Raw genomic sequence first — 13,297 nt, forward strand, 5'->3', positions numbered from 1 at the left:
TATTATAGTTTAGTTCAGCTTAAATTAGTTTTCTTAAGTAGAATATAATTAGCTGTAATTTCCTATCTTCTCCTGGTTATATTATTCTTATATAAATTATATAGTCTGATATATCAGTCTTAATAGTTATTTCTTTTATTAGGTTATGTTATACTAAAATTAGTGCTTATATAATTTATTCTTTTAATTCTTTAAATACTTTCTGCTGTTCCTAAGTCCATTTAAAGAGGTCTGATTTCTTAAGTAATTTAAATATTAATGTTATAGTTTTTATATAGTTATTAATAAATTATTAATAGTAGTTAATTAGTCTGCAGTACTACTATAGTTCCTTAAGATTTTTTAATATAGGCTAATCTCTAATTACCTATACTTTTATCTAATCTATATATATTCCTTCTAGAGAGATCTAGTGTCCTAAAAAATTAGTTTCTTAGATATAAAATTTATATTTTTTAAGTTTTAGCTATAATTTTATATCTTAAAGCTTTATAAGTACCTTTATAACATGCTAAATGTGCTTATTAAAGTTATCTAAGAATATTAGGATATTATTAAGGTAAGTAATAATAAAGATATTAAGATATTCCCTTAATACCTTATTAATAAATTATTGAAATGATGTAGGTACATTAGTTAGCCTAAATGGCATTACTAAGTATTTATAATCTCTATATTTTATTTAAAATGCCGTTTTCCATTCTTCCCCTTTTATAATTCTGATCTGGTTATAAGCATCTATAATATTAAGTTTTAGAAACCATTTTACTCCTTTAATTTAATCCTGGATTTCTAAAATAAGAGGTAGCGGATATTAGTCCTTAATAGTAATATTATTTAGTAATTAGTAGTCTATATAAAGTTATAGACTATTATCCTTTTTAGGTATAAATAAGACACTGTATCCTACTAGTAATTATAATATTTAAATAGTACCTTTTACTAACTATTTATTAATATATTCTCTAAGTGCTTTAGTCTCTTTATCTAATATATAGTAGATTTTCTTATAGATTAGTTACTTCCCTTTCTCTAGAGGGATTTTATAGTTATAGGGTCTATATTCTAGTAATTATAGTTCTTATAGTTACTTAAATAATTTCTGAAATATAGTATACTCTTAAGGTAGATATAGTAGTTCCTAGGAGTCTACTATAAGTTCCTTAGTATACTTATACTTCTATAAGCTATTATCCTAGTCTGAGGATTACTTTACTAGTATATTAGAGTAATATCTTTCCCCCTAGGAGTTATTAGTAATATCCTTAATAATAGTTCTTTTATAATATTTAGTTGCTGTTTCTAGTACCTATCTAGGTAGTTATACTAGCTATACTTAATCTAAAGCTTTACTGGCTGCTAAAATCTTAGTTACTTTATTACTTATTATAATATTAATTACCTTATTTAATTACTTAACTCCACTCTTAAGTTCTCCTTTATAAGTATATTATTAAGATCTGATAGTGTTATCCCCTATACCTACTAATCTAGGGTATTTATAATTTACTAGCTATATCATATTAGCTTTCTAATTAATTTCTAGGTTATAATTCCTAAGCTAAGGAATCCCTAATACTATATTATACTGTCCTAATAGTATTATATTAAAGTTAAGTTACTCCTTATAACCTATTATAACTAAGGGTATAGATCCTAATTTATCTATAAGATAACCTCCTAAGTCTTCTCTATTCAGGCCTATAAGTGGCTCTAGTTAGGCCTTCTTAATCTTAAGTATACCTAGCTACTATTTATATCTTAGATCTATATAGTTTCCTATTACACCTAAGTTAATTATTATCTTAGCTAATTATCTGAGTACTTTAGTAATAAGTCTAAGGTAGAAGCTCTATTATATTTTATTTATTAATAGTGACTTTTCCTTTCTAAGCTTATCTAATTCCTTCTAGGCTCTATTTAAGATTTTATTAATTTATTTATATACCCTATCTTAGTTTTACTGCCCTACCCTATATTAGGTAAAATGGCGCCTTCTTTCTAGTAATTTTATAATATATTTATTTAATTTAAAGTTATCTTATAGGGTTCTTTAAGGTTACTTAGGTAACTTATAGAGTCCCTCCTAGTAGGATACTAGGCCTTCCTATTAAGTACTGTACTCTTTATCTAAAGGATTAATAACTTACTAAACTTAGTTAACTACTTTACCTATAGGAGCTGGCTCTCTATAATTCTATCTTAGTATATTCTATATACTGAAAGGTTCATAGTGGATTTATTATTTATACTATAATAATACTAGAGTCTTAGGTTCTAGTTTTATACTATTAAATATATCTTTAATATTAAGACAGCTTATATAGTCCTAGTTATCCTTGTCTGGTTTATTTATCTATACTAGTTTAAGTAGGGCTAGATCCTTACTGTCTGGTCTTAACTAATTATATGGTATATAACTATTATCTAATATTAAGTTATCTAGGTAGCATTCTACTTTAATTTACTATTCCAGTTATAGCTCTTCTTCCATTTAATTATCCTATATTATTTTAATTAGTCCTCTTTTTCTTATATTAAGTTCTTAATTAATCTCTTCTTTACTTAATATAGTGTATTATTAATAGAGCTTCTAGAGTTATAGGTCTTTATTTATTACTCTAAGTTCCTTTATAGCTTAGAGTTATTTTCCTTAGTTCTGATTTTTCTAGTTATATTATTACCTCACTTAGTAATCTTTTATTATATATCTAGGTTTTCTATAAAAGAAATAAAGCTTTTCCTTATGCTATCATTCCTATTCTTCTAGTATTATACCCTTTTATCTCACACTAGTTATATTAAGTTCTATTAGTTATAGCCTAAAAGGATCTATATATCCTTAGCTTACTAGTTATACTCTTTAGCTATTATTTAATTAATAGTTAGTTATGTGCTGGTTTCCTCTAAATTAGTAGTTAGTGCACTAATTTCTAAATTTATAAAGTTTATTATCTATTTTAACTACTAATTTAATAAATTTAGCCAGGGAGTCTGGTCATTCTTACTAAATAAGTTTTTCCTGTATATTAGGTTTTAACATTTCTTTAAAGTATGATATATAAGCGTCTTCATCCTAGTCTAAGTGGGATATAATCTACTAGAATTTAGAAGCTATCTACTATACTAATCCTATCTATTTAAGCTATTATAGTCTTTACTCTACTTACTGGGTGGCATTAATATTACTAAAGGTCCCTTTAAGTCTCTTCTTAAATTTAGTATAAGATATAAAGATCTCCTTAGTATTATTATCCTGTCCTGATGCTTTATTTTCCTAAAAGTTCTAGAGAAATAGTTTAAACCAATTAAATACACTCTTGGTGAGGTAGGTTGAAGTAAAAACCACTTTATTAGTATTATATACCAATTTTTCTTTATTAATATTAATATAGGTGTCTAATTATATTAGGAACATTTAAAGCTGCAATCTCTTTCCTCTAAATGGTTTAGGTAGTTGGACCTTTACTAATTTAATAGTAAGGCGCCCCTTAAGTGTGGAAATGGTTTCCTAAAGCTATTTAATTATACCTAAGAGTTCCTCATTGCTCTTGGCTGGTGGTTGCGAAGCCATAGAGCTCACATTACTTACTGGAGTATTTCTAGCCATAATATTTTAAGTTAATCACTTAAGATGGACTAGTGTTAATGTTAGGTATCATTCATACACTTATATAGATAGGTGATTAATGTGTCATACCCTAGGATCTTATAATGGTACCTAACCTATAAACTGAGAGTTAAGCCAGGGAAATACTAACCTATGATCCTAATCTAAGGATATTAATAGTAACTGGGGTGCTCTTGTGAGCTGTAGTGCTTAAGAGTGTGGTAAGGTGGGTAAAGAGAGAAGTAAGGCTAAGAAGTATATATACTTCTTAATTAAGCTGGAGATGTGCGAACAAGTAGGTAGAATAATTAGAAAGGTAATAGAATAGTAACTATAGAATAATGACTTATATTGATTATAAAGAACTATCTAAGTATATAAAATAAGTGTCCTTATATATCTTCCTCTAATGTCTATAGTCCTTTAGATAGTCCTCTGTATGGTATGCCAGTGGTATACCATTCTATATACCAGGGTGTATACCATCTGTGATGATATACTAAATGGTATATTTACCAAGACATGGTACCTGTATACCATGTCATGTGAGTGTGGCGGTGTCTGCCAGGTGGTGGCTGTAAAGAGCATGATAATAGTAAATCATAATTCTCCATAATAAGAATATCTTTTCCCTTGACTGCCTGATTCTGCCTGATATGGTCACTGATAAAGGTGCCGTAACAAGTACTTACTACTTATTAATTTATAGAATAATATATAGAGGAAGTTATAGGGTAATATACTCTAGATATTAAGATATAATAAGCTACTTTAAAACTAAATATATTATTAGTAATTATTAATTTTATAATATAAATAAGCCTACTCTCTTAATATAATATAATAGATAAAGAGATAATAGGCTCTATAAATTAGAATAATATATAGAGTAACTAAGTATAGGAAATAAAGGATAGTATATATAATAGCTACTATACTAGATTAATAATAATTATAAAAGGAGACTAATAGATATAAGAACTATTACTAATATAGGTAATAAAATTAAAGATATATAAAGTTAGAAATATAAGTAGTAAGTTAATAAAGTAATAATTTAGTAATATAATAAAGCTATAAAGTGTCACACCCTAGGATCTCGCAATGATACCTAACCTGTAACCTGTGAGTCAAGCCTGGGGAATACTAACCTATAACCCTAATCTAAGGATGTTAATAGTAGCTGGGGCACTTCTATAAGCTATAGTACTTAAGAATACAGTAAGGTAGTTAAAGATAGAAGTAGGGCTAAGAAGCTTATATACTTCTTAATTAAGCTTAGAGATATATAAATAAGTGGGTAGAATAATTAAAGTAGTAATAGAATAGTAACTATAAGATAATAACTTATATTAATTATAAAGAACTATTTAAGTATATAAAGTAAGTATCCTTATATATCTTCCTTCCCTATCTATAGTCCTCTAGATAGTCCTCCACATAGTATGCTAGTGATATACTATTCTATATACTAAGGTATATACCATCTATAATAGTATACCAGATAGTATGTTTACTAAGATATAGTACCTATATACCATATTATATGAGTGTGGCAGCGTTGCCAGATAGTGGCTATGAAGAGTGTGATAATAGCAAATCATAATTCTCTGCCATAAGAATATCCATTCCCCTTGACCGCCTGATTCTGCCTGATATGGTCACTGATAAAGGTGCCGTAACATAAAGGTAGCTTAATAAGAGAGTAATTAGTAATTAATAATTAATAATAAGGTATATATAATTAAATATATAATATAATAATTAGAGCTATAAAGCTTTTATATAAGGTTTATCTAAAGTTAGTAGGTATATATTTTTCTATTCTTCTATAAGAGTAGCTTAACTAATTATTTAGTTAAGAGAATCTCCCCTCTATAGTACTAGTACTATATTTTACCTACTTTAGAGTAGCACTCTAAGTAATCCTGTATAGTAATATGTATTTAGAGTTAGCTATAATAGGAATAAGAGGTCTACTACTACTACTAAGTACTAATCATGCGGTATCACCACCACCAGGCCTGACAATTAGTCATTATCTATATTATTAGTAAATAAGTTATTTCCTTATTTCTTACTATTATTACCAGTAATCCTAATAAAATTAGTATCTACTAATAGTCGCTAGAAGTTAAATATAATTTAATAAATTCTAAGCTAGAACTGATTAATGGTTATTACAAAATCTTAAAAATTCAATTCACGCACAAAGTTTTTTCCAGAAGAGAAAATACCAAGACAAAATAGCCACTGTTAAAGCTTCCATAGAACAAAAGGATCATTGAAATACTGTTATTTACTAGCAAGAATATATCATCATCAATAGACCATAGTAAGGGATAAGACTTTATCATGTGTCTAGTGTCTACTAAGCTTGTTATATTAGACAGGCCTAAATAATAGTAATATGGAGCACTGTCCTAACAGTTACAACAACGTGGCCTTTTTGTAGCTTATTCACCCACCTACCTACCTTTGCTGCCAATTGCCCCTTGATCAAACACATCCCAACAGCTATATAGCCCGGTAACTTAATACAGTCAGAGCCTGCGCAACAAGATAATTGTGGAAATTAGAAATGGTATATTTCTTCTCAGATCTTGATGTGACACTCCTGATGCTGATAATCATGCCTAGGCCCAAACACCACAACAGCGAAAGGCGAACGAGAGATATGCAAAGCACGAGGCTGCAAAGCGTGGGAAAGGACAAGCCCCAGTGAAACAAAAACAGAACCCGAAGTCCCCAATTTCTACTGGGTGGGTGGGTATGTATCCAAACTTCAGGAAATAAAACCAGCAAGTGTCTAACAAGATGTAACCAGTAATCCTTGCCTTTGTTGTTTGTGGTGGGCTCTTATTTGAGCTTCTCAGGATTGTGCCAAATATCTGGTCAACTATCACTGGAGTATTCAGTGGCCAGATGGCATAAACCTGATATACTGCATCCATGTATTATTGTATAATAAGAAGATATGATGGATCCCAGGTTTCATCATGAACATCATCATACCAGTGACTGCATTACCTCAATATTCCCCCAATCGCATGTACTTCACTCACAAGCCGGCAAGACAATATTGCAACCATCCATCCCAGAAAACCTAGCTAGGCCTACGGTACTTATGATTCACATCCCCATATGGGGGTCCATGAAGTAGATATGACGAAATTATCAACGTCTAAGCCAAAATGATACTGCGCTATGAACCAAGACCATTATGACAATACTATGTACAACAAAAGAGAAAAGGGGGAAGAGTGATGCGTGCATATAGTATTTGTTGCCTTGACTATGTTGACAGCCGCTTTTTCACCCTTTTCTTCTTTTTCTGGATAACAGAACCAGAATGACCTTGCTGGACATCATTGTTCATGAGAATGCCATGGTCATTTGGTAATATGCCATCATTTTCATGGTTATTAATGGCAGACTTCCTCTCCCTCTTTTTTTTCTTCCTCACAAGCATCCCTTCTGCAGGAATGCCTTCAGGGTTGACCCGCTCAGATGCTCTTTGCATCTTCAACCTAACCTTTTCCACCTCCTGCATGGCCTTATTCATCTCATTGTCATCTTCCTCGGTCTTTGAAACGCCAGCCGAGCCTGTATAATCCCCAAGTGAAAGCTTTCCAAGGCCACTGGAGTCGATCTGAAGTAGAGATCGTTTGGCCTTCCCAGAGTTATTAACAGCCCCAAACTCCATGGGGTCTTCATTCCCAATCGTTTCATCGACAGCAATGTCGTATTGTTGAGAGCGACACATGGGCTTTCTTGGGTTCTCGAGGTCTACCATAGGATTCCTATGATCGCCCCCCTCTTCGTTCACCTTAAGATCTATTATGGGAATAGAATCAATGTCTAGCCCAGCGCCGTTTGAAGCATTGAATACTTGGTGAAATGGCGTGGATGTGCCAGACGATTCATCTGCCGTCCCGATATAGAAAGGATCGTCTCTATTGTATCCTTTGCGTTCAGCTCTTCGCCTCGCCAGGGCAGTGACTTCATCAGTTGACGATGTTCCGGCCAAATTTTGATAAGTAGCCAACTGTGATTCGAACCGAGCGGTATCACTGAACTGTTTAGTGGAATTTGGGATATCTTGGAAGTGATAGAAGCTTTGGAGGGGTTTCCGGTTTTCTTCACCGGGAAAGCTGATGCTGTTGCGGAACAAACTCGAGAGGTTATCGTTGAAACTCTGGTCAAGAATGAGCCTCTCAGGGAAGGGTACTTTTCTTTGGGCAGTGACGGCAACTGGGTTGAGTTCGAGCCCCATGAAGAGGCTTGGAATGACAGAAGATAATAGAAAAGGCATCTCTTGTGACTGGCAAGTATCTGAATGGATTACTTCTGCTGCCAGACGGAAAACTTCAAGAAATTCGATAGCTCTTTCCTGCACTTCTAAATCGGGATGAGCCGACAAAGGCTCAAGGAACTCTATGACACGCGCCAGGAATAGCGAAGATTCAATTTGAAAGGATGCATCCCAGGTTTCGCCGTCATGTATTATATGGACGAGCACTTTTGGGATGGCCTGTAGACAAAGAGACAGCGCCTTTGCTGGCAACTTCAAGTTGGATGTATCAATCAATGAATGAAGTGTCCGACCAGGACATTGAAGATACTCCGCGTATTCGCCGACTATCCAAGCAAGAGGCCCTAGAATACCGTCGTTAAAACTTGACAGCTTAGAAATCAGGGTTATAACCAATGATTCTGCTGCCCTAGTCGTTTCCATCCGAACGCTCCTCACACGAACTGCAACGTTGCGTATTTCATACCCAATTCGGGACGCGGCATCTCTTTCGAAACCACTCGTACTCTCTTGATGAATAGTGGGCGAAGAGACATATTCTTCAATACCTCGAGGAAGAAGCTTGACTAATTGGACCAAAATCTCGATATACCATTCAAAGTCAGGTAACTCCGAGTAGTTATCGTGAGAGCATATATCCAGGATTCGATGGAGAACCTCGATCCGGTATTCATTTGGTAATGTAAACGAGCAGTCTGCTTTACGGGTTTCCACCTGGTTTCCCGAGTCATCACTCTCAGCATCTGGAAGATCTTTGTCCGTTGACCGCGAAGGGTTGGTTAGTTGGCTTATTAGGCGGTTGACCACTGGCTGTAACGTATCACTCGTAACCATTCTGGCTGCAAGCTCAAGAGCTTGTAAGCGAATGGAGACGTCTGCATCCTCCAAGCACTCCATGATGACGTCCTGCTGCATTGACACCAAGGTAGGATGTGACACCACAATACGATTGAATGCAAGGAGTGCAACATACTTAACTGCCCATTACTTAACTTAAATATCAACAAAATCAGACCAGACATAGGAATACTTACGGTTTGGATCAGCATCCGTGACAATCATGCCTCGTAGTTTTCCGACACAGACCCGTGCAATTTCATAGTTCTCTCGAAGAGCATCATCTCCATCAAGAATACCACATTGGATAATACCATTAATGCACTCATATAGAAGTGACATGGCATTTGTTGTTTGGATAATATTTGTTAATGGCTGGAGAAGCTTCCGCACTAAGCGTGGTTCTAGTGGAGTCAAGGTTGTAAACTGACAGGATCAGAAGCATGTTCTTAGAAAGAATGGGGAAACAAACAAGTTTTATTATTTTTATAGCCATCCAATTATTGCCCCCCTCAACAAGTAAATAAAAAAATCTCGGTGCAAGTGGGAGAAAATCATGCGGCCTTCTCCACCCAAGCTCGCAAACAACATTGATGACTGCCGTGATGACGCTGCTATCTTCTTCATCATCCATAAGCCGATCTTTAATTTTAGGCCACGCTAGCTTGAGCGCCTCGGGATAAACCAGTGCGAGCCTATAGAGACACACAACTGCTTTCTTGCGAATCGCAACATGGGAATGAGATAGCCGTGGTAAAATGTCCCCAAGTAAAGAGATGGCAAGCGAGGGGGTGATGATGTGTGGTAACGTGATGAGTGGAAGCGACATATTAGGTATACCTGAAGATATAATGTCCTATCAAAATGTTTAGACATTTTGCGGGGTGACCAGCAAGCGGTAGCCCTAGCATACCTTTTTGAGTAAATTTGTAGCCAGCATTAATACTTCGGTATCCGGCCTGAAGCTTTGCACCGCTCCAAGGTAACCCACTCTTTTTTGCAAGTATTTTGCGCATGACATGACCTCTAGAACATGGAATGAAGCCCAAGACATATCGTATCCGAACATTTCTAAGTATATGAGCTTTAAGAGCGCCGTTGCTTTCTTGTCTACGCAAATTTAGTATACTTGAGGGCGAGCTTGGAGGGGGTGCATACCCATGTCTTGCGATTTGATCTCCGCCTTACATTCTCGAAGACTGTTTTGGATATAATCCTCTTCTGCCCCTCGATGATTCCGTAGACCTTTTATAAGGTCATAGAGTGATTTTTCAAACCTGCATTCTCTATCAGTGCAACTGCCATGTGCAATCAAGAGAAGCCGCAAACTCACATTATTGAGATAACTGCCGGTAGCTACGGCAGGATGATTAAATACGGTACCGCATATAGTAAGATTTTGAGAGAGAGTATGGTTCATTTGCCGCAGCTTTGCAGTAGAAGGATTCTGCCAGTCAGGTTGCCAAGATATTGATCGAGTGTGGGCTGTTAACCCTGTCAGGGGCAGACGGGATTGATGAGTTTGTTTGCTCGGTACTCACTATAGATCCAATGTCCGTTCAGAAGAGGCTAAGGCACTAGAATTTCGTGGATCCAAATTGTGACAGAGGTAGGTAGGTAGGTAGGTAAATGTCTCTGGGGGGTGAGTAGTCTAAAAACCAAGGAAAATCAAACTGAATCGTTTCTGAGTACCCATCATGATTGTTCATTTCATATCCAGCTTCAGTTTACTCAGGTCACGAGAATAGCGATGTCATTGTAGGTGTGGGCTAGAGGCGGTGTCTATTAACTAGGTGGTACCTCCAGTGGTCGACACTTTTTTGACGCTAGTAAATATTACAAAGTATTATTTCAAGCTACTCAGAAAACAGACTTAATCTAAAGAAGTAACTGAGCGGTGATTAAGGGCTCTCTATTTCTGTGTTACCGTAAATCATATAAATATTAAGAAAATACTTTAAAATATACCCTAGGTATTAAATTAAACATATATCTAACTAAGCTATCTAGCTATATAATTATATAAATTTACCTTAAAGTTCTATATATATGTGAGGACGTGCGATAATACAAGTACGCAGATCCAATATCGAATACAGATAGCGTGGTAAACGTAGCGGTCAATCGGTAGTAGAACTAATCGCGGGTTTGAAAGCATCGCTGGTTTGGAAGGCTTTCAAACCCGCGATCAGAGATGCGCAGCGTGTGGTCACGTGCGCCTATCCGAGCCGTGGTCTTGGAATTGGTCTCCTACATACAGTATATCGTACAGGCCCTAACAATATATTATATAGGAAATGGCTGAAAGTAGTAGTTATAGTAGGGTATAATGACTAAGTATTTTTTTTTTAATGATATATATATTACATAGAGGCATGTGGTTTTTTAATATAGAGATAAACCATCTTATATATATTTATTAAGTAGGTGTATATTAAATATTATTTATTTTTATATAAATGCAGTATATATCTCTAATATTTTTAAAAAAGCCTAGAAAGGTTGCAGAAATGACTACATTAAATGATTAACATACGAGTACTATAATACAAAGAAATTACTGCTCAAAGTGTTTATCCACTGAACTTTCAAACCGGCAGCCTCCCCTCCCGTAAGGGTACTATGTGGCTAGTTAACTAGCTAGATCAGGTGGCATTAGTAATAATTCTGCTCTGCTCCATCTACTTATATAGTAGGTATGGAGTCTACGGAGTACACAGTAGTTTAGGTACTCCGGGTACGGGTACATACCTAAGCTAGGTACCACCTGGTGGTACCTTTAGGTAGTACGGAGTAGGGACGGAGCACCGAGGAGGTAGCTCTTTCATCCCATATCCACAACTACATTTCCTCCAAGAATCTCGAGATCCTCAAACGCAACAGGCCATAACTTGACATCCTGACGGGATAATTGAAACATCACTAACTACTTGAATTCATCTAGAACATCTAGAATGATGACTGATATTATGCATGGATCTCATGATATCCATAGCTCGGATTTGATTGCTACGCTTCGTTTCTCGCAACAAGCAACTATGATCCTTGATCGGCATCCTGAGACAAGCTCTTTCTTTTTACCTTCATCTGCCCCAGAGAATCCTGAAGAATATGGGAAAACAGAGCAACTTTTCTTTTCCTCTTTGCAAACTGGAGATGATAAATCAGCGCAACGATGTCTTGATCGATTAACCCAACGCTTCGGCCCTTCAAATGAAAGAATTATGGGATTACATGGACTATACAAAGAAGCCATCGCGGAGGATTCCTCAGCCCTGGAAAGATGTTTACGAGAATATGACAATCAACTTTTGGAAAATCCAGTCAACTTGGTTTGTATTTATATCATTTTTTTTTTTTCTTTATTCTTCTCCAGCAGACGATAAACATCTGACACTACATTTATAGCCAGTTCTCAAGCGCCGGGTCGCTCTACTCTGTGCAATGTCCCGACCCACAGATGCCATAACTGCTTTGATCAAGCTCATAGAGACCACACCAACAGATGCAGAGGCTTGGTGTGAGCTTTCAAGTTTATACCAATCTCAAGGAATGTACTCCCAGGCAATATTCAGTCTTGAGGAAGTTCTTCTGATCACACCTAATGCTTGGAATGTATTGTTAACCAATAACATTATTATTTAAAATCTTAATTAACCATCATATACAGATCCATGCATGCCTAGGAGAATTGTTATACATTTGTGCCTCTTCACCGGAGACTCAGGCACCCCACAAGTTGCTAGCGAGGTCATTGCGTTTCTTCTGTAGAAGCATCGAGCTTTGTGACAATTATTTGCGGGGATTATACGGCTTGACATTAGTATGTGACCCTGAAAACCAAGTTGCTGTGTACTAAACATTTTATCTATTCTAGGTTTCATCGCTTTTGCTCCAGGATCAACATTCAAAGTATCTACCGCAAGATCACTTGGTTGCACAACCTGAGGATACCCCCCTTAAAAGTACCATCCTGGAGCTGAATGCTGTTGCCGTGAAGAAACTTCACAGAATTCTTCAGGCACAACCAATGAATTATCAAGGAAGAGAGTACAGCCAGAGCGAGCTCATTGCAGCGAAAGAGCTTCTTAACCAGTTCCATGGATCACACTGAAAACAAGCAAACGAACATTGACACAGGCCATGTTCTTTCTATCATTGTAAAGGATACATGTGCAATTCTGCAAAGCAAATCTTTTCAGCCCATTATGTTTAAAGCAGTTGTTTTGTAACCTCAAGCTCGTGTCTTACAATCATTTAGCGGCGTGTTCCGATTCCTATAAAGGCGAATGTTAGGGGTTCGCCTCAAGAGCTGCACCGGATGGACGTATTTATGGGGCGGACCCCGGCGAGCTATCAAATAGAATGTATAATTGTGGAATGGAATGTGTGAATATTGCCCTGAGTCTAGCCACGTGCCTAATAGGTATCTTATCATGGGTGAAGTGACTATAGTACCTGCCTCTGTACCTTAAACCTGGATCCCTTGCAGGGCAACTCATTTTGATTTTACAGAGGTACAAACTATTGGAATG

The 13,297-nt window shown here is 35.7% G+C and overlaps 2 protein-coding genes across 2 annotated transcripts; one reads left to right on the top strand and one right to left on the bottom strand.

Moving 5' to 3' along the window:
* Positions 1-6,905: 6,905 nt before the first annotated feature.
* On the bottom strand, positions 6,906-10,471 carry ASPWEDRAFT_50229 (putative AP-3 complex subunit delta; the record flags this gene model as incomplete). Its single annotated transcript, XM_040837402.1, has 6 exons — positions 6,906-8,902; positions 8,960-9,188; positions 9,235-9,618; positions 9,676-9,872; positions 9,921-10,039; positions 10,455-10,471. 6 exons carry the CDS (start codon positions 10,469-10,471, stop codon positions 6,906-6,908), a joined length of 2,943 nt encoding a protein of 980 aa, XP_040690458.1.
* Positions 10,472-11,731: 1,260 nt separating this feature from the next.
* Positions 11,732-12,876, top strand: ASPWEDRAFT_26236 (uncharacterized protein; the record flags this gene model as incomplete). The annotated part of the gene is made up of 4 exons (XM_040832824.1): positions 11,732-12,094; positions 12,171-12,377; positions 12,433-12,585; positions 12,640-12,876. 4 exons carry the CDS (start codon positions 11,732-11,734, stop codon positions 12,874-12,876), a joined length of 960 nt encoding a protein of 319 aa, XP_040690459.1.
* Between the last annotated feature and the right edge of the window lie 421 nt (positions 12,877-13,297).

Source organism: Aspergillus wentii, assembly GCF_001890725.1.
Source record: "Aspergillus wentii DTO 134E9 unplaced genomic scaffold ASPWEscaffold_3, whole genome shotgun sequence".
NCBI classification, from domain to species: domain Eukaryota; kingdom Fungi; phylum Ascomycota; class Eurotiomycetes; order Eurotiales; family Aspergillaceae; genus Aspergillus; species Aspergillus wentii.